This window comes from Eulemur rufifrons, chromosome 7 (assembly GCF_041146395.1).
Source record: "Eulemur rufifrons isolate Redbay chromosome 7, OSU_ERuf_1, whole genome shotgun sequence".
Lineage (NCBI taxonomy): Eukaryota > Metazoa > Chordata > Mammalia > Primates > Lemuridae > Eulemur > Eulemur rufifrons.
Window position 1 is genome coordinate 258286926 of NC_090989.1, and position 21257 is coordinate 258308182.

At 37.4% G+C, this 21257-nt stretch overlaps 1 protein-coding gene across 1 annotated transcript in view; it reads right to left on the reverse strand.

Annotated features, from left to right (window-relative positions):
- The window catches only part of GRIN3A (glutamate ionotropic receptor NMDA type subunit 3A), a 153678-nt gene that overhangs the window by 102513 nt on the left and 29908 nt on the right, over nt 1–21257 (reverse strand). The window contains exon 2 of the mRNA XM_069476643.1: nt 5420–6024. Within this exon, the coding sequence (XP_069332744.1) occupies nt 5420–6024 (605 nt within the window). The remainder of the gene's footprint in view (nt 1–5419; nt 6025–21257) is intronic.

Sequence of the window (21257 nt, forward strand, 5' to 3'; positions counted from 1 at the left end):
GGTGTTGTTTGACCATGTAAGCATAAAGATGAACACAGCTTGGAGGAGGAGACAGTCTGTAGCTGAGACTTCTGGGTCAACCGAGGGGGGCACCTAGAAATGCCAGCAAGTGCCAGAGGATAATCACTGGTAGAATGGGTGTTGTCCCAATGAAGAATAAGAGCCAAACAGCCAAGTCAGGAAAAATGGATAAAACTGTGAATAATTAGATGAGTCTATCCTCTTCTGGTAGAAGAACAGAAGAAAAGGGGTTATAAGCTTCCTGCAAGCAAGGCCCCCTTGTCTTCTATTTTTTGTGTCTCCAGCCAAAAGCTTAAGCTAATATTAGTAAACTTCAACACATATCTGTGAGTGTATACATCAATTAATCACTGCCTACTTGATATAATTCTCATGGGATACAGAACAGAACTGCAGAAACTATTCAAAGAAAAAAGGCAGGATAATTTTACAGCCCACTTAGTAGCTAGAATAAACTATCAGGACTATGGTTAATTAGCCAAAAGATCAGGGACTTTTCAGAGCAAGAACAAGGTGTCTATCAGTATCTAGACTCTTGGAATTCTTAAAATAAGGATAAATGCCCTTGACCAGACTATGACTAACTCAACCAGGGAGCTCTTTCTCTAGGAACAATGAATTCATTAGCATTTAGGGCCTTCAGATAAGCATGTGCAAACCCTAATCCTAGGAACAGCAGGTAGATCCTCAAAGTCCTATTCACTTTCACCAGATTTTGGTGTTCAGAATGCAGCAAGGGAGTAAATGTAGGTGAGGCTAAAATCAATTTTGAGAAATAAAAACAACTTTTATATTCTAATGGCTTTTAAAAATTACTTGCAAGGCTTTTATACTGTATTACATATTTGGTTAATTTGTTACAGGATTATGATTTTATAGATGTGTCATGGCCAGTGTTCTGCCATTCAGCTGACATCCTCTATGCATATAAAATGCAAACTCCTTAGCTTGGCATAAAAGCCCTGTGTGGTATATTATCAAATTAATGACTTTTCCAGAATCATCTCACATCCTCTTCATATGCATTTAATGCTCCAACCGTGCTAAATTTCTCTTTCAGATCTTGATGAATTTGCATATACCATTTCCACTGCCTGTGACTTTGTTCCAAACCTGAGAACCCCTATTCATTTATTGAGAGCCAACTCGTGTTTTTCCTTCATTACCAAATTTCAAGAGTTAATTATTTCCTTCTCTCTGTATCTGAATATATCTCTATTCTTAAAAATCACATGTCCCATTGTTTTATAACTATTTACTTACTTTTGACCTCATAGACTGGACTGTCAGCTCCAAATGGCAGAATTCAAGTTTTCATTTTGTCTACCTCACCCTGGTTCAACACATGGTCATTGGCTGGCCAAAATCACCCATGCATATGTACTTAGGGAGGTGTTACCAAAATAATATACCATCTATAATTGCTCAAACAATTAACATTTAATAAAACAACTTGTAAACAAATTGCTCACACTATAAACTTGGTCCCCAGATGATTTTTTTTCTACATTTAGTTATGATGGACATTTACTCTGGCATGTGGGGACCTAGCAAGAATAAAAGCTCTTATCCCTGTAATTATATCCGTGTAGTCTGCCATGAGAAATGATTTTTGTAGTCTAAAAGCCGAGCTGAAAATGCCATGTTTTTGGTGATTTCATTAACATTTTAAGATGTTAACAATTCTGTCTGCACAAACTGAAAATGACTGTGTGAGGAATGAAAGCTTGCATAACTTTGACACCCCGCTATTCATGGCTCATTATCTTCCTGACTTTCATTATGCAGTGAGGAAGTGGGGTCAGCCTTACAAAATTTAGGAACAATTAAGAAAATTACTGTATGCAGATGTGACTTATGGACTGAGAATAACTAACTTTCTAAAAGACTGCATTAAACAAAATAAATAAAGATGATGAAAAATCCACAGATGTTTTATGGCTTAAGGCAGCTTTTCAGTTATTCATTATAAAGACTCCTTCCAGGGCTTTCCCTACTTCCCTTGACCCTTTTCTGAACACTTTCAAACTCTCTCTTTGCCTGTATCCCTCAGGAGTTTCAGAAGTCCTAGACATATTTGCTGGGTATAGTGGCTCATGCCTGTAATTCCAGCACTTTGGGAGGTCAAGGCAGGAGATAGCTTGAGTCCAGAAGTTTGAGACCAGCATAGGAAACATAGCGAGACACTGTCTCTATAAAAAAATAGGAAATATTAGCCAGGTATTGTGTTACACAGCGGTAGTCCCAGCTATTAGGGTCCTGCCACTGTACTCCAATCTGGGAGACAGAGCAAGACCCTGCCAATAACAGTAACAATAACAATAATAATAAGTCCTAGGCATATTTTCTGAAGTTCTTTGAGTTCATTTCAAACGTAGCTATAGGGGTGAAAATATTGTCATTGACCTTTACTGTGAATTGCTGCTGGGCTCCAAACCTCACACTCTTCTTTTACAACCTTCCAAGTTTATGGAATAAACAGCCATGAGGGCAGAGGTTATCTACCTTTCTAACATCCCACAAAAAAAAAAAAAAAAAGGAGGAGGTGGAGGAAGGAAAGGAAAATAAGATGAAAACCAGCCAGTAAGTATCTAGGTAAGTTTAAGTTTAAAAAAATAGCATGTTTTTAATTTAGATAATATTTATCTACCAACCACCCATTTTCTTCTATAGCAACAGATGATGGAGAATGTAAATATAATAGAAAGTTGCCTTTCCTTCTTTCTATGTCAATTTCAATAAATATCTAATAAGTGTTTGCTATATGGTAGGCCTTGGACTAGGCTGAATAATAGTGTTTCCACTTAATAGAATTTATATTCTAGCTTAGAAGTCAGACAAATTGGCAAATAATGATGATGGAATGGGCTAAGCACCATCATATAATTTTATGTACAAAATGTCATGGGACCCTTGTGGAAGGAGGCACATAATTTTAATATAAATTACATTTTCAGGAGCCAGGAAGATCAGTTTGATCTTGATAAAACGAGACCCTAAAGTACATATAACCGAAGTCAACAAATATTCCTCCCTGTAATTTCTAAACATTTTTAGGATCCAAACAGAATCATTTTTCTTGTGCCCTCCATTTTACATGAGACAGAAAGATGCTAAATAACTCAATGTAGTTTTCATAAGTGGTTTTTCCTGTCTGCTGTCTGCTGTTTATGACTGTCCTTCCAAAATAATGACTATTTGAAATTATAAATCAAAGCTTTGCTTAAATGTTTGTTGTGAAGGAGACTGTTTCCTATCTGAGATAAAACCCTGAGCCTCAGTTGCATGGTAGCACACAAACAGTGGATTAAATCTGGCTAGTGGCTGTGAAATAAAATATGTGTAGACTTTAATCTTGTGAAAATTCAGATACAATATGGGAAAAATGGAAAGTTCAAATGATGATAGAACATCTAATTTTATTATTAATAGATTTCTAATAAAGAAATTTGAATTATTAACAACATTCTTTAAGGAATTTATAGGTGGCTCTTGGTCTTTAACTCTGCCCACTTATATGGCATTTAGCATATTGCCTTTTCATAGTAGGTGTTTGATCCATATATGTAGAATTAAATGTTAAATGTAAAATTCTTAGGATCCCCTAAATTTTTATCAAATATCCATGTCTTTTTTTTAAAGGTAAGACACTATGAGGTTGCCTTGTCTTCCTCGATATAGTCAGATGTCATTGTTCCAAGAGAACTAAAAATGGGGCCTCGTCTACAAGTAAAGCTTCATCTTTGTAATAGCAATAATCCTCTAACTTGGCCTCTCTGACCTAAGGTGGGACTTTTTCAGGAGAAAATTTAAGCCCCTATAAAATATCCTTTAAGGGTATTTCCTTTTTTCCAAGGATCATGAAAACCATTTCCATATGATGGGTTATTCTTTATTTTAAATGGGAATTTTCATACTAGCTTCTGAATCAGATTGAAGTACTGGAGCAGAAAGGTATTTAATTTAAAATATACATACATAATTATATAGAAAATAAAACATAATATGTAAATATAATAACACGCTTGTGAAACTCTTAGTTCTACTCACCTATTGTATCTGTCCACCCATTGGTCCATCTATCATAGATAGATGTCTGTCTGTCTATAATGATTCAATGGGTAATAGGATCTACTCTTATGCCCATTTTACACGTAGGAAACTAAGGCTCAGAGAAGTTAAGTAACTTGATTAAGTTGCACAAGTAGTAAGTGGCAGAGCTGAACACCAGGCTCAGAGAGTCTGGCTCCAGAGTCTCTTCCTTTAACCACTACTTTTTTTTTTTTTTTTTTTTTTAGAACTTTTGTCATAGATTTATTAAACCAAAATTATACATTTTAAAAGTATATCACAAATATACATATTTAAAGGGAAAGAAAAGGAAAGACTGTCTTAGTCCTAATTTTCTAGTTTGTTCTTAGCCACTAGAACATTATGGAACATTCCTTCCCTTGTGCCCCACATATTTCAATTAGATTTATAAAATCATAAGTCAACCTACAGTCAAAATGTCTTTGGTTAAAGAACGAAACACAGGCAGTTCTTGACACAAAAACATCCCATGCATATAGATGCCAGCCTCCTCCTGGTAGGCACTATGGACAACTGATGGGATACAGAAGTCTTTGAGCTGATGATGTCTCTACCCTCAGATCTGTGCTAACAGCAATGTTATTCTCATTTAAAAATGCAAAAGCCATTGGGAACATGGAAGAATACCGGTAGCACATGAAGGAGTAAGTTGGTTGGTCAGCCTTCTTTTAATACCTGTGGATAAAACTGGGGCGGGGGCAGGGGAGTAGGATGTGAGGCCAGGATAGTGGAAATCTAACATAACCACTACTTTAGACTGCCTTTCGCTTCAAGGCCTGGGAGGAGAGAGAAAAGTTCATTTCTTGCTTGACTATTTTTTTCTTTATAGATTTAGAGAGATTTGTTCAAGTCTATTGATATGGAAAGCAGTAGGCCAGAAAAGAAATATTTTTGTGCATCTCTTATGAGCCAAATGTGGTATTAGATCCTTTTTGTGTATAATTTCATGGTATCTTTATTATACTACATCAAGCTATTTAATATTACCCCATTTTACTGATTAGAAAATGGAGCTTAGAGCTTTTAAATAACTTTCCAGGTACACAACAGGTAGTGAGGGGCTAAGTCAAGATGTAAAAGCAGAATTGAATGCTCTGCCTATACCAAGCACTTAAAAGTCTATAGATCAAATTACATGTAACAGACCAAGAGACACTAGCCTTATGTAACCAGAAATCCTTTAAGAAATAATATTAGAGTTTAAAGCTACTCAGAGTTAAGATTTCTGCAAAGGGAATAGATATGTAAAGTTTACTTCCTGTCACAGCCCTATGAATGGGGATATAACCCAGGCTTTGTATCCTACCTTGATAAATATTGTCCTGAAGTGAGATTTGTAGTTTCCACCTCCATACAATTCATTGTGCTGGGAATGAGAGCAAGTTCTGGCTGGATCATGGTGGCTGTGGCTACAGCTCTTGCCACCAGCTCCATAGCATCTTGTACGTAGTATTCAAAGACAGACTGTGTTGTTTTTCCATGAGCAATGAGCCCTAAGGGCAGACCTTCTGTCCTTAGTTCCTCCACATTCTGGGAATCTCCCAGCACCCAACGAAGTTCATGGGGTGTTACCCCAAACTGGGTAGTAATTTCAAAAATCCGCCGGATACTTTCCATGTCGCAGCCAAACATCACCATTGTGGGTGTGCTGTTTTTCAAAGTCTCAAGCTGGACCTGCAGGAAGCTCAGGAGGTCCTCGGTGGAGGAGAGGTTAGCAGTGATGTTGATGACAGATCCAAGGTGGAACTTGGAATTGTTCTGGGTAAGGAGGAGGAAGTCGGTGATGTTCCAGTCTTCCTGGCACAGCAACAAGCTAAAATTGTACCAGTTGTTCATGGTCAGGATTGAGACAGTGACATCAGCATCAGAACTTAATGAATTCTCTAAACTCAGTTGTAGGTGAAGGGGATTCTGTATTTAAAGATATGAAAAAGAAGAATTAGAAAGCATTGGCCAAAGACAATATATAACGTAGGATATAATACTTGCTTTCTTATGAGGCTTAACCCTTCATTTTTCTTTGTGATATCCAAATACCTCTGGGATAAAATTTCCATACTTTGGAAAACTATGCTTCCTGTCTGATGGACCTATTGATTCCCTACAGTTGATTTCCTAAGAATTTTTGCCAAGAGTACGAGAGGACACATGGTTCTTGGTGTAAGTATCAGGGGTGACACAGTCATACATTTGGCCAGGTTTGTCTACTTCCTGATAGACAGTTTCCTTTATGAATCCTATTTCTTAGTATCGCTTTTAACAACTCATTTGTTAAACTTTCCTCTCAGGTGAAATAATTAAAAGAAATTCCTTTTGCTTTCTTTAAAAGTTAATAGCAGAGAAATCTTAACACAGTGCAGGTGCTTGTATGAGGGTGGTATGGAAGATGGCTGCATCACAGTTTCCTAAACTTCTGACCCCTTGAAAGGCACTGTTAATATATATAGAATAATTAGCAATCTAAATATCAAAATTAAGTGTAAAGTCCAATGTTAAAGGCTTGATTACATTCTGTATCTGTTGAGCCTGGATTCTTGCTGTGAAAAGTGAAATGTGTGCCACTTAACACTTATGTAACTTCCATCACAATTTCATCTACTTATGGAACTCACCAACTCAACAGAGGAAGAGTTTCTTATTTGAAAAGTTGCAAATTGTTAATAATATAGTTGAAGTGGAGATACTCTTCCAATGAATAAATTTTTTAATTGTTGCTCCCAGAGGCAGACATTTGGCATATTTATCATTTAATGCTGGTATCTTGAGAATGTTTATAGCACAATGCCTCACATGTGTTAGGTACACAATAAATATTGGTTGAATTGAACGCAATATATTTTTATTAGGAACTATGGGGTGATTTTTGAGAGCTTGCCAACATTTAAATCAATAATATGCATTGAGAAATGAAGAGGGCTTTCTTGGTAAAATTTCAAGCCCTTGTATTAAATGAAAAAAGTGTGGACTGTCCCTACCCATCAAAAAAATTTGTAACAAGAAATAGGATTTGAGGTGAATTTTGAATTATTTGAAGGATTGAAAGGACTTTGATATGTGTAGAATTAAAAAATGAGGATTACAAGGAGGTTTCCAGGGGGAAAACTATGACTGCAGGTTGGAAATGAGAGCACTCTGGGTGGTAGGCGGGTTGGAGTCTTAAAATTTATTCTGAGAATTTGTCTTTTGTTCTTCCAAATTCTGCTTTTGAGCAAAGCTGGTAATGATAAAAACAGAGCTTTGGAAGGGTAACTTATGGGAAGCATTCAACAGGGAGGGGGAGAAAAGCCCTCCAGCATCATGATTAGATGCTCAGTGTTTTAAACTGGAAGCTAGTGTTGATAATAGTAGGGAGTATGATGAGAAAAGTTTTTGTAAAGTTAAAAAGAATTTAGTGATAAGATAAGATGTGAGAGGCAAAAGAGAGAAAGATGTCAAAACCTAGGAGATAGTCTTCTGTAGTAGCTTTTGGTTTCTAGGCTTGAGATACCAGGCAGGACCTTGAGGTGAGAGGAATGGAAGCTTCACTTCCTCACTCCTCCTTTTGATTTATATAAATTGCTCCAGAGAGTTCTTTCTGTCTTTCTCTTTCAGCTTTCTTCCTTTCTTTCTTTCTTTCTTTTTTTTTTTTTAATTTCCTCCCCTGTCTTAACCGTCTTCCAGAAGCAAAGAGCAATGGAAGGCAAGCTCTATATTTAGCTGGCAGGAACAAATTATTCCCAACTGTTTTCTTGGCTTCAGCTCCCTATTCTGTTGCCAGTTTTCTTTCTAAAACACAAATATAACAATATTATTCTCCTGCACCATAACCTCTAAATCACCCATAGGACAAATTTCAAAATCAATAGTATGGCTTAGGAGGCAGGGATGAGATTGTTCTCCCCTTGCTTAATAAGAAGTTAAATTAGCTAATCATAGTGAGCATTTAGTACCAGACAGAGAAACAAATGCATTTGGCGTGAGAGAGACAGGAGAGTGAAGACCCCTCACCTCCATCAATGGGCAATGATTAATTCATATAATTACATTCATCCCTACAAACAATCCTGCTGAGAAATTCCAGATGTTGAAGTTAATCTTTTCACAGACGTAAGAGATACAATTTCAAACAAATATTTATTAAATAATAGTTTAGAAGCATCTAATGATATATTACATATCTAGTGGCCCTAGATGCAGTATCTTCCAGTTTCTCCCTTTATAATGACAAAGGCACACTCACAAATACATAAAGACTTCTAACACTAAAATTTAAGACTGATGATAAAATTTTTCTTAAAATCTGAGGCAAACATTAGACTTACTGAGCCAAATTGAGAATCAAAATATGTGTCTTACATATGATTTGCTGTTTGCAAAAGAGCAGACCCATGGCCTGAATGAAAGAAGGTATAAAGATTTAAAAAATAATTTCCACATTGTTTGTCTCCTAAATCAGAGATCTAGTCACAGAAAACTCAAGAAGCAGGAGGCCTCTGTCTACCATGCAGATAGAGTGAGAATTTGTCTTTTGTTCTTCCAAATTCAGCTTTTGAGCAAGGCTTGTAATGATAAAAACAGAGCTTTGGAAGGGTCACTTGTGGGAAGCATTCAGCAGGGAGGGGGAGAAACACCCTCTAGGATCGTGGTTAGATGCTCAGTGTTTGAACTGGAAGCTAGTGTTGGTAATAGTAGGGAGGGCGATGAGAAAAGATTTTTTTAAATTAAAAAGAATTTAGTGATAAGATGTGAGAGGCAAAAGAGAGAAAGATGTCAAAACCCAGGAGATAATATCCTATAGGTAGCTTCTGGCTTCTCATAAGTACATTCAATTTATATATTTTAAAATCAGCAGGTTCAGAAGAGGAAGGTGGAGGGAGAGAAAATATGAATTTAAGTAGTACTGACAATTCTCATTCCTCTAAATGAGTGTATTGTTATATTAACATATGGTGTATTATATATGTTATGTACTATAATGTGTACATATTATTACACATATCACATGCACAAAATGATATATGTTAAACCAAATAGGTAATTTAGAAGATTTTCAAATGTAATTTTCCTACACTCTGAACTGAATCTTCATTTCTGTTGAAGATGACATTCTACTCCACTATATTGATTTTTTGTGTTTTATTTCATCATAATTTGCTTCTACATGACTTTAGAGGCTGAAATTCCCAAAAGCAGAGGGCATGAAGTCTGGATGGGAAATGCCCATGCTGCCATGCACTCATGGAGTGAAATCCTGAGTCAAGTGCAGAGCTGGAGAGGGAGATCAATCACAGGAATTTGGTTCAAAGTGTCAGAGGATCATTCAGTGGTGTGAGGGAAGATTGGTTAACCTGCTATGGGTCAGAGTGTATTATAACTAGTAAAATATTAAAGTTCCACATAAAGAAAAATCAGGCAAGAATGGTAAAAAAATTGGAAAAAGAAAAGTGCTAGGCTTTGCTTTAGAGAATATTAGATCACATTAAAAATATAATTTTTATAGGCCGGGCGCGGTGGCTCACGCCTGTAATCCTAGCACTCTGGGAGGCCGAGGCGGGTGGATCGCTCGAGGTCAGGAGTTCGAGACCAGCCTGAGCAAGAGCGAGACCCCGTCTCTACCAAAAATAGAAAGAAATTATATGGACAACTAAAATATATATATACAAAAAATTAGTCGGGCATGGTGGCACATGCCTGTAGTCCCAGCTACTAGGGAGGCTGAGGCAGTAGGATCGCTTAAGCCCAGGAGTTTGAGGTTGCTGTGAGCTAGACTGACGCCATGGCACTCACTCTAGCCCGGGCAACAGAGCGAGACTCTGTCTCAAAAAAAAAAAAAAAAAAATATATAATTTTTATAAAGCAATAATAATTTAAATAGGGAAGTACTAACAAGATAAATGAATAAATGGAACAAAAGTATTAATATACATTAAAAATCAGAAAGAAATATGGAAGAAAATATGAGATTAGGATTTGAGAAGATAACAGCTAAATTCTTAATTATATCATATATTAAGGATAAATTCCAGACCATTTAAGAATTAAAAATGTGGTATCAAATCATTAAAAGATAGAACAAATACAATGATAAAAAGAAATTACAGTGATGAAAAGATTAAGCTAAATATCACAACACACCTTATTTCTAGCTTTGAATACCTATCATAAATAAAAAAATAAAGGAACGTGAAAAACAGCATATGTGCAACAAATTTGGCAGGCAAGGGGTTAATGTTCCCAAACTATAAAGAATATCTACTAGTCAATAAGGAAATAGAATTCTTCACTGAACACTCTCATTCAAACTAGAAAAATAATTTTAATCTCCTACCGTGAGCCATGTCTTCTGCAACGTATTTCCACTGGACAAATAAACACTTCATATAACTATAAATTATAAAAATTACTGTAAATGAAACCAAAAAGGTGTGGGAAGACTAGGAGAGGGAGGAGAGCATCCTAGGAAATATTCATTTGGTAATTATGATTAGTAGGAGTAGGCAAATGCAAGTATTTGTGCTGTACAAGCACTCTCTGATTGAGGCTTTAGAAAAAAATGAGATGTATTTGAAAACAATTGATCACTACATAGGTAAATAGATGTAATGATTCATAAAAACATACACATTTAACTAAAAATGTGGTCTCATTTGACCATTCTTCTTTTACCAGGTATTACTATCTTTCCAGTCGCAGATGAATGGATGGAGCCACCACCTCCTTCTGTATCCCCTCTGTTTGATTCTGCATTGTCCTTTTCAGTAGCGTCTACGATGTTTTTACTTAAGCCCCAAGCTGTGCTTGCTGTTGGGGCTACTGTCTTCTTCAGTAAGCTGAAGCAGTTAGAGCGGTTAGGACTCAGCAGTCAGGGCAACATATGCTTAAAGTCTGGTTCCATCATTTATGAGCTGTATGGCCTTCTACAAGTCATTTAGTATCTCTGAGTCATACATTCCTCATCTCCAAAATGAGGACAATGCTACCTCCTACTTTATAGATTCATTATGAGAATTAAATGTAAGAATGTGATAATGCATGGGAAGTGCCTGGCACACAGTGAGGGCCCGGTAAGTGGCGGCTGTTACAGTTTGCTTATAGAGTTTAGTCATTGTGTTAGAAGTGTTTGCTAAAGTGATTGCAATACAGTTTTCTTTGCTGAGGTTCTTTTTCCTTTTTCTTGTCTATTTTCATACAACAGTCTCAGCAATAGGTATATTTTAAAAATAACGATTACACCAACTTCTTAGCAGGAAAACAGAAATTCCATCTCATGTCAGGAGAGGCTATTTATTTGGGAAGTACTATTAAATATTCACAGTAGAGTGCCCCCTACTCCCATCCCACAGACTGTTTCTTTGGCAACAAGTTCCAGTGCCACTTTACAAGTCAAGGGATTTTTGGTGACAACTTCTGGAGATTCCTCATCAATCTTTGTTCTCCTAGACAGCACAGATTCAGCTATTTTCTAGATCAGTAAAGGTTTCAAAAACAGGATTGACCACAGTAAAGAGCTTGCCAGAGGGCTTTGAGATATTCCCTGACAGAAGAAAACAGGTGATCGGGCTGAGGTTACTTTAAGAGCAGAGAAAAAAATAAAATTCTCTGAGGTCATTCCTGGGCAATCAGACCCAAATGAGCTAGGCTGAAACTTGGAAAGCTCAAGTAAGCATAATATTTCTACTATTTTTAATGGGGATGAAATTCCCTTCCTTTCATCAGTCTGCTGATTACTAAACACAGCGGAGGGGCTCAGAATAGGCTTTCTACACTGCTATCACTTCTCCTCAGCCAAAGAGGCTGCAGGAGGTTTTCTGTTTCTCATTAGCTCACACCTCATTTGACCTACATTATACAGAAGTCTTTTATTCTGAAAATTAAAGCTTATTGTTTAGAAGCCCAGGTTTTTAAATAAATTAACTGTTTTTATGGTTGCATTAAGGATACAGGCAAACATAAGGTATAATCCCTGCCCAGAAATTGTAATTTAATAATAATTATACAAGTGAAAAGCTAATACCTACTGGTGTCCCTAGTCCATTAGGCATATTGTCTTATTTCATCCTCACAACAACCTCATGGAGGTGACTATAATGATCAGTCTCCTCTAACAGATGACGAGATTGAGGCTCAGAAAGAGTGAGTAATTTTCCCAAGGTGGCACAGCTACTAAGAAATACAGCCTGAATTCAAAACCCAATTTGTCAGACTTGAAAGGCTGTGCTTTTCACTACTACTCTAAACTGCTCCCTTTAATTGATGATAACAACATGTGAAGTAGACCCTTGACATTTGTAGATTTAATAATTACAGTCTCAGTTATTTGCAAATAATCCTAAAGGCCTGTGAAATGAAGTTACTTTTAAGATGTTTCAAGGTATGGGTTAGAACTGCGGTCCCCAACCCTCTGGCTGTGGACCAGCACCCGTCGTCCTTGGCTGGCCAGGAACTGGGGCCACACAAGAGGGGGTGAGCAGCCTGAAGCCCCACCTGGACCCACAGCTGCTCCCCATAGCTGCCATCACCGCTGGAGCCCCGCCCCTCCATCAGATCCGTGGTGGCATCAGACCCTCATAGGAGCCCGAACCCCACTGCAAACTGTGCATCCAATGCCTGATGATCTGAGCTGGAGCTGAGGTGGCGAACCACCCACCCTCCTTCTGTGGAAAACCTGGCTTCCATGAAACTGGTCCCTGTAGTCAAAAAGATTGGGGACCACTGGGTCCAAACTTTTTGGGGAGCCAAAATGGGCACATAGCTTCTGAGCTATTGTCTTCACTCCTCCCATATGTAGCAACTCCTATGAAGTGATAAAACTTGTATCTATTCGTTAACAACAATTTAAAAAAGAAAGATAGTTGCATAATTAATGAGATCAGTTTTGTGTTTGGTAGAATAAGAAAGTTTGGAAAAGCTAAAATTTTTCATTTAGATTCTATTGAATTTCATGGTTGAAACTATAATCTATAATGGTGTTCAGCCATTATATATGGGTGTGTCAAGAAAGATCTTAGGACACATCCCTCAGGATTTTTGAGTGTCTGATATATAGTACAACACATAACAGAGTAGTATAATACAATGAATGCTTCAGAAGGCTGGACTATTGATGCATGGTGCAGTTGGCATAATATTGCTGGTCATGCTGGCTGTGGTTGCTTTCACTGCAGCAGTGTTGGAAGTCTGAGAGGTGGGGGCATCTAGAATGGGGCTCACTTTTGGAATAGAGCAGACACTGGTAGACTGGCCCAGTCCTAGTAAGGAAAAAGTTTTGGCACGCACAACTCTACTGTATTCAAAGAAAACTGGCTGATTTAGTCATACAACAAAACATATGTTGAAGGTCTATCATATACCAGGCCATGGAGACAGAGATGCATGTTTTCAGGCAGAAAAAATAGCAGAAGCATGCATACTATACCCTTTGAGTCAACTCAAACCACCTGAGCCCCAGGAAAAGTTATAGAAAGAAATGTTGGGGCATAGTAGGTTGGTTTGTGGCAATCACTCAAGCTTCCTGCACTGGGTTCTTGATCATGGATTTTTTTTCCATTCTAATTCCACCTAATTATTGATACTCCACTCATTCTATATTCTACCCTACCTCTGCCTTTAGTTCTGGATGGTTACACTTTGTTTCTCTCACCTGTCCCTTGGTAATCCTGAAAGCCTTTGACTGTTAGTCTCTGGATCCTATTCTTTCAGCCCACTCATATAAATTATACCCCACTCAAATTCAACCTGTGGGGTCTAACAGCTGCCACTGGCATACTTGGGGATGGGAGGGCTTTGATCAAGAGGGTATGGCTCCGGAAGATATTTAGTCATTTGGTAACTGGGGAGGGTAGGCAGTTTAGGAATGATATCTCAACACAGGAAAGGGTGATACAGGGATAGGTAGTCATTGGAAATGTGGGCACATCAGGAAAGACTATCAATAAATAACAAAGTCTAAAACCTTGGTCTGGGGTTCAGAAGGTCACTTCAATTCCCAGGAAGTCTAGAAGAGACTTAGGCTCCAAATAAAGGGTGGCTTTATTTGGAGTCACTAAGATTTTCATTTGAATTGTTGCTCTACCATTTATCAGTTGTGTATGTGCGACTTTGTGAAAATACATTAGCCTCACAGAGATTCATTTTCCACTTCTGTGCAATGAAAATAATACTACCTAACTTACAGAGTTCGTGAGGATTTAACAGTGTCATGCACCCAAAGCATCAGCACATAGTACCTGCCCAGCAAGTAGAAGTTTACAATGATGGTGACTGTGCTGGTGAGATTAGGAAGGTTACACACAACGGCTAGAGTGGTGGTGCATTCAGTTTTTTAACAAACACTTTAGCACCTATTTTGTGCCAGGCACTGGGTACTGATTGCTGAGGCTACAGTGGTGAAAATGATCAATATGTCTTTTTCTTCAGCATTTTAAAAGGTAGAAGGTAATATTATCAGCATGATGATACAGCTTGAGCAATAGATTAGGAATAAGGGAGTAGTAGAAGAGAAATAGGGCCCAAAGCCACAGTCAGACTAAAAGGAATGGTGACTTGGATTTTGAATTTTAGATTATGAAGCAAATATCTTCATAGATCTCCTGGCTCCTGCCTGGACTAGCCCTGGTTCCTGGGGCAAGACCAAGTCTGCACATGGAGGTCAAGGACTATAGATGAGTGGGAAGAAAGGAGGAGGCTGGAAGAAGGTAGAGTCTGACAATCAGGGAAGCTCCCCACGTACCTGAAATACAGTAAGTGTTTGGTATATATTAGCCTTATTATAACTATTGTTAATAATAATTAGCATACTTCCTTGTGCTGGCATAATTGATCCTTTCCAGATGACTCACAGTATTCTGATGTCAACACCAGTCATTGTGCCTGGCTGTCAACACCACAATGTGCTCAGGAGCTACAGACATGGCTGGTGTCTGTGTTGGGTGCAAAAGTGGAGCTGAGCTTGTGGCAATGCTGGAGCTTTTGTGCCTCTTTAGAAAATGAATTTTCTCTCTTTCGTGCCTGTGTTAGGTATCTACTATCCCCTTTTGCTATGTCAGCGTGCTTACCTTCATAAATCCCATGAAGTCCCTTTTAATATGTTTTGAGCTAAAGAGAGAGCATAACTAGCATGTTACAGTTTTGTCTCAATTACGAGTAAAATACATCAAGGACCATCCTATAGGCAAAATGGATCAGCTTTCGCAGCATTGCAGAGGGCAAGGACTGGTTTTGAGATAGGACTCTTCTGGGGAACTTAAGATTTCCATTTTTTCAACTATGACAGAAGAATAAAATTGTCAACCAACTACTTCAGGGCAATGTGGGGACCGCATGATATTATGCATATGGAAGTGCTTGATGAAGTGGAGAGCACTATGAAAACAGAAGGCATAATACATTTACATGTCTATTTCCTGGACTGCAGGGATGGTGAAATCAGTAACCTAGCTAGGGGTAAGAGAGGGTAAAAGAGGCATTTCTGCTATGGGATATAATTTTCAAATTCTATGCCAACCTTTTCATCTTTATATTACAAACAGCAAGATTATTTAGTAAATTTTAACAACTTTTGGAATAAAGGTGTTGCTTTAGGATTGATTTTAGTTCCTATTCCAACACCTAGGTTTTGGTTAAATTCAGTAACATTTGAAAGAACATCAGGCGGATAATTTACAAGATAATTAAAATTTATCAAATATTCAGACTATTGTTATAGACATCCTTGGTGACAAACTTGAGCATATTTTCTTATAATGGGAACTATTGAAATATGCACCAGATAATTAAACTGTCTAGCATGCACGTTAAATTTCCTACAGAAATTGGGTTACTTTATGTCAATACAGCCTGAAACCATTATAAAGAGATGGCTTATGTCACATGCTAATTTGCTTTAGTGCATTAAGAATGAAAACTCAGCTAAATGCTGATTATTTCTATTTTAAAGACCCTCTAGAACTGATACCACAGTTGACATAAACTTTTTCTCTTAAGCCATTTTTTAAATTGATATAAGGGCATGCTTTGTATGTTTAAACCATGATTAAACTAATTTTGATGTAATATACCTTTTATAGATATTGATTTATCACTCTAGATTAAATTCATAATTATTAAATCTGCTTAATTGTATAAGGGCTTCTTATTTCATATGAGAATTCAAAATTTTTTCTTGATTTACATTCATTGCTTGCTACCTGACATTGACCAGATCAACACTAGAAATAGTATTAAATAGTATTAGCATGCCATTAAGCAGTATCTCAGTGCATTTCCATTTTAACATCTTATTTCAAAACTGTAATCTACTAATTATGATTAAGCTTTGCTGCAATGACATTTTATTTCACTTGCATCACGAGCAATATATTAGTATAATTAATTCTTTGTATCTTTCAAATCCTGGTTGAAAGTAAGAAGGTATTGGAAATGTTGAGTTTACTTTTTAAGGTCTTTGGTCACAGAGGCAGTATTTTCTTATGAATTAGTGATCAAACTCAGAGGCTCTTTAAGCAGTTCTGGTGACCTCAGGCCCAGGACAATGAATCCTGAATGAACAGGTCTGTGTTCTTTCAGGAAGGTCTATATGAGCATTGTCATGAAATATGAAATGAAAAAAAGCCGGGATGGCTAGTTTTTAAATTTAAGGTTTGAGTTGCATCTGGCCCTGTAGTGAACTCACTTGTCAAATCATTCCCATATCCACTCAAGCCTGATATAATCAGATAGGGCAGACATGTTAAGTTTGAACAATCCACCAGAAGCCAATTAGTGCCTTAAGATTTTGTCATTTGGTTTGGAAGGGAACTTAAAGCTCACTTATTTCAAACTCCTGTACAGTTTCTTGAACACCACAAATTAAGGTGGAGTGAATTAGAGGCATTTCTCTTTCTTTTGCAAAGGTTAATAATTTTTTTACTTGAAATGGTCTGTCTTCAATATAATCTTTAGTAAATATGACTAAATTTTAATATGTATAAGTATATACTTATGTTTAATTTTATCTCCTAAATTTTATTTTATTTTATTTATTTATTTTTTTTGAGACAGAGTCTCACTCTGTTGCCCGGCCTAGAGTGCTGTGGCGTCAGCCTAGCTCACAGTAACTTCAAACTCCTGGGCTCCAGCAATCCTCCTGCCTCAGCCTCCCGAGTAGCTGGGACTATAGGCATGTGCAACCATGCCCGGCTAATTTTTTCTATATATATTTTTGGTTGTTCAGCTAATTTCTTTCTATTTTTTTAGTAGAGACAGGGTCTCGCTCTTGCTCAGGCTGGTCTCAAACTCCTGACCTCAAACAATCTGCCCGCCTCGGCCTCCCAGAGTACTAGGATTACAGGCGTGAGCCACCGCGCTTGGCCTTGTCTCCTAAATTTTAAAGCAAAGATTCAGGTTCAGCTAAAACTTGCACACTCTAACATCTCTCTGTAGTGCTTAAGCCACAGATAACTGCCCTTTATAAGAGAGATAGGAAGAGCACTATTGATTTATGAATTTACTAGCTTTTCTTCTCTATTATGGCAAGCATATACAATCACGTCATGTCTTGTGAGCATAGAAATATTAATTAGTAATATATTTAATGCAAAACAGAACCAAATCAATAAAACGAATTTTCTGGATTTACATGTGATTTACTTTATGGACCCTGGAAATTATTTTCTGTCCAATATATTCGTTTTATAAGCATTATTTAGCGTCCATTTGCATTATTTTCTTTGAGACTCTTACATATTACACTAAAAGGTTTTGGGCTTTACAATGGGAAGAATCTCCAAAGACCATTATTATGCTTCCGAAGTCAGTCCAGGGGGCTTAGAACCATAAAGAAAGCAGAAACCTTGAGAGGTCCTTACTATAGTCATGCATCTCCTAACAACAGGGATACCTTCTAAGAAATGCTTTGATAGGTGATTTCATCATTGTGCAAACATCAGAGAGTACATTTTCATAAACCTAGATGGTAGAACCTGCTACATACCTAGGTTATATGGTAGAGTTTATTGTTCCTAGGCTATAAACCTGTATAGCATGTTACTGTATTGAATACTGTAGGCAATTGTAACACAGTGGTAAGTACTTGTGTATCTAATCATATTTGAATATAGAAAAGGAACAGTAATAATATGGTAAAAAGGATAAAAAAAATGGCACACCTGTATAGGGCACTTACTGTGATGGAGCTTGTAGGACTGGAAGTTGCTGTGGGTGAGTCGGTGAGTGAGTGGTGAGTGAATGCGAAGGCTTAGGACATTACTGTACAGTACTATAAACTTTATAAACACTGTACACCGTGTATCTCTGTTAACAATAAATTAACCTTGGCTTACTGTAACTTTTTTACTTTATAAACTTTTAATTTTTATTAACTTTTTTACTCTTTTGAAAGAACATTTAGTGTAAAATACACATTGTACAGCTACACAAAATATTTTCTTTCTTTATATCCTTATTCCAGAAGCTTTCTTCTATTATTTATTTGTTTACTTTTTAAACAGTTTTGTTAAAAACTAAGACACAAACACACATATTAGCCTAGGTCTGTCTACACAGGGTCAGGATCATCCATATCAATGTCTTCCACCTTGAGGAAGAAAAGAAACATTTTTATCTGAGGAATGTGAGCCTCCTCTAAATTATCAGACTGAGAGATGCATAGAAATGAGACAGCAGTCATCCTACCTCCCCTCTTGAGCTGAGCTTGCTACCTAGACTCTAGAATGACTGCCCCCACAGGTAGCTATAAATTAACCTAACAATGCTGCATGCTGGACATCATAACTCATACCCTATAATTAGACAATTTGTTGCCAATAACTAATCAATGTTATTTATGTAAACCAATGAGAATTCTTGACAAACAACTTTATATCAGCCCACTCCTTGCCCCCTTTTTTGCCTTTAACAACCTGTGTGTAACAAAGCTCACATCCAAATTTACTTGTTTCTGAATCTTCCAGGCAGCTGTCCTCATCTTGGTTCAAGTAAACTCTTTAAAATTGAATTTTATGCCCCAGTTTCTTCCTTTTGGTTGACAACCTCCATATCTTATCCCACTGGAAGGTCTTCAGGGCAATAGCACGCATGGAGCTGCCCTCTCCCATGGTAACAATGCTTCCTTCTGGAATGCCCCTGAAGGACTTGCCTGAGGCTATTTTATATGCAACGTTTTTTTATAAATAGAAGGTGTTTACTCTCAAATAACAATAGAAAGTATAGTATAGTAAATACTAGGCGGTAGGAATGTTTTAGCCCTGGTCTTATGGAGCCACTGCTGTGTATGTAGTTCATCAATGCTGTTACGTAGTACAGTGCAGGACTGTATTTCCAGATAAAGAGAGAATTGCTGACCAGTATCTCAAAATGCTAAATTCACAATGTTGATGATTTTATTTTGTGTCTTTCTTGTTTGAGTTATGGATAATCTCAGAGACTCAGGATCTCTTGCCTCCCTTCCCAGATTATGCAAGATCCATCAGAGCAGACTATTATATCTCTATGCATGCTAGCCCTGTATATATCTCCTTTGAAGCACAACAGTGATGTTGTCTTGTCCTGTTTATTCAATTGTCTAAACATATCTTAGCTTCTGATTACCTTGTAAGCCCTTCTGAAACCTTGGAATTCCCCAAGTGCTCCAAGCTCTCTTGCTTCTACATCCATGGGTAGCTCATTTTCTTTACTCAGAACACTCTTTGCCTCGCTTCTTGCCTTGCTAACTCCCAGGCATCTTTCAAGGCTGTGTTCCAACTTCACATCTGCAGTTACACGTCCCTGACCTGCCTCAGTCCCAAGTTGCATTGCCTGCCTCTCTTTTATCTCCTGCTCCACCACGCTCTGTACATCCCATAATCACTTATTACATGGCATAGTCATTATTAGTCTACTCATTTCTCTCCTTTCCTGGACTGTTTAGGGGCCAGAAATGCTGCTTTTTTTTTTTTTTTTTTTTTTTATAGCAGAATTCTAAGTAACGGTGCCCAGACTCACAGAGGAGCTTTGTTGGTTGAATGAATAAATGAATAAGTGGTGATGTGTAGTTTAAATTTAGACAGAGAATGCTGACTTTTGGCTGAGGAGTGCGTCTATTTTTTATAAGGCATTTTCCTTCTGAGTTAACTAATGTGGTTTCTCTCTAGAGGCAAGAGTAATTATTATCTGCTTTCCCATAAAATGGTATCTTTTCAGATGACACAGATCTCTGTTGTCAATCAGAAAAGTGGCACCTGAACACTGACAGGAGTGACAGAATTGCTCCAGTGCACATGTGCCTGAGGCCCTGATTAGAAATACAAGTGAATCATCACATACGCAAACTCAACGTGTGCCCCTCATTTTCTTTACGCCAAAGATGCTTGTGGGGAAAATATTTATTTTGCTTTATAAATTATTCATAATTGAATTTGTTTAAACGCTCAACACTGATGTATATTTAAAACATGATTTAATATAGGAAGGTATCATTATGTTGTCAACCGCTCAGTTATTATCTGTTCTCCTCAGTGAGAAGCCAGGATAGAACTGGAGACACGACTTTGAAATCTCAGTGACCGACACAGAACAGTATCCCAGTGAAAGTAAAGTAAAGTAAAAATGGAAATGACGGTAAATAAAGAAGATGATGTTAAGGGAAGGAAGAGGACAGATAATGGAAGATGTCAGAAGTTTTATCTAGATTTTAAAAGTTAAAATAACACATCTATTATCATTATGCATCACAGAAAGTACCTTAGTATTTTACATAAGGAAGCAAGCAAGCAGGCTTCTGTTTCCTTGAATTTAGAGACACAACTCTACAGGGCATGGAGGGTGGGGAAGAGGGAGACATGAACAACTATACTATAAATTCTCCCGTCTCCTTACCCTGGATTACTCTGGTTTGCCACTGGGTGTATATGTTGGAAAGGTGAAAATGTTTGTTCTTTAACAAGAAAATAAAGTTCAGATTGCCGTGAACCGAGGTGAGGTTCATTCCTGAAGTACATGGCAACTTTCAATTATACAAATGATGGGGAGTTTTTCTCATTCCTCTCTCTTACCTCCTCAGTGACCTTGTTCTGGAAGCTGCATCAGCAGTTTCTCTCTCTACCCTGAGACCTCCCATCAGCTGGCAGATAGACTTAATATCATTCACTTCCCTCCTCCAGCTTCTATTCTAGATTTTACCCCTTTTTCTT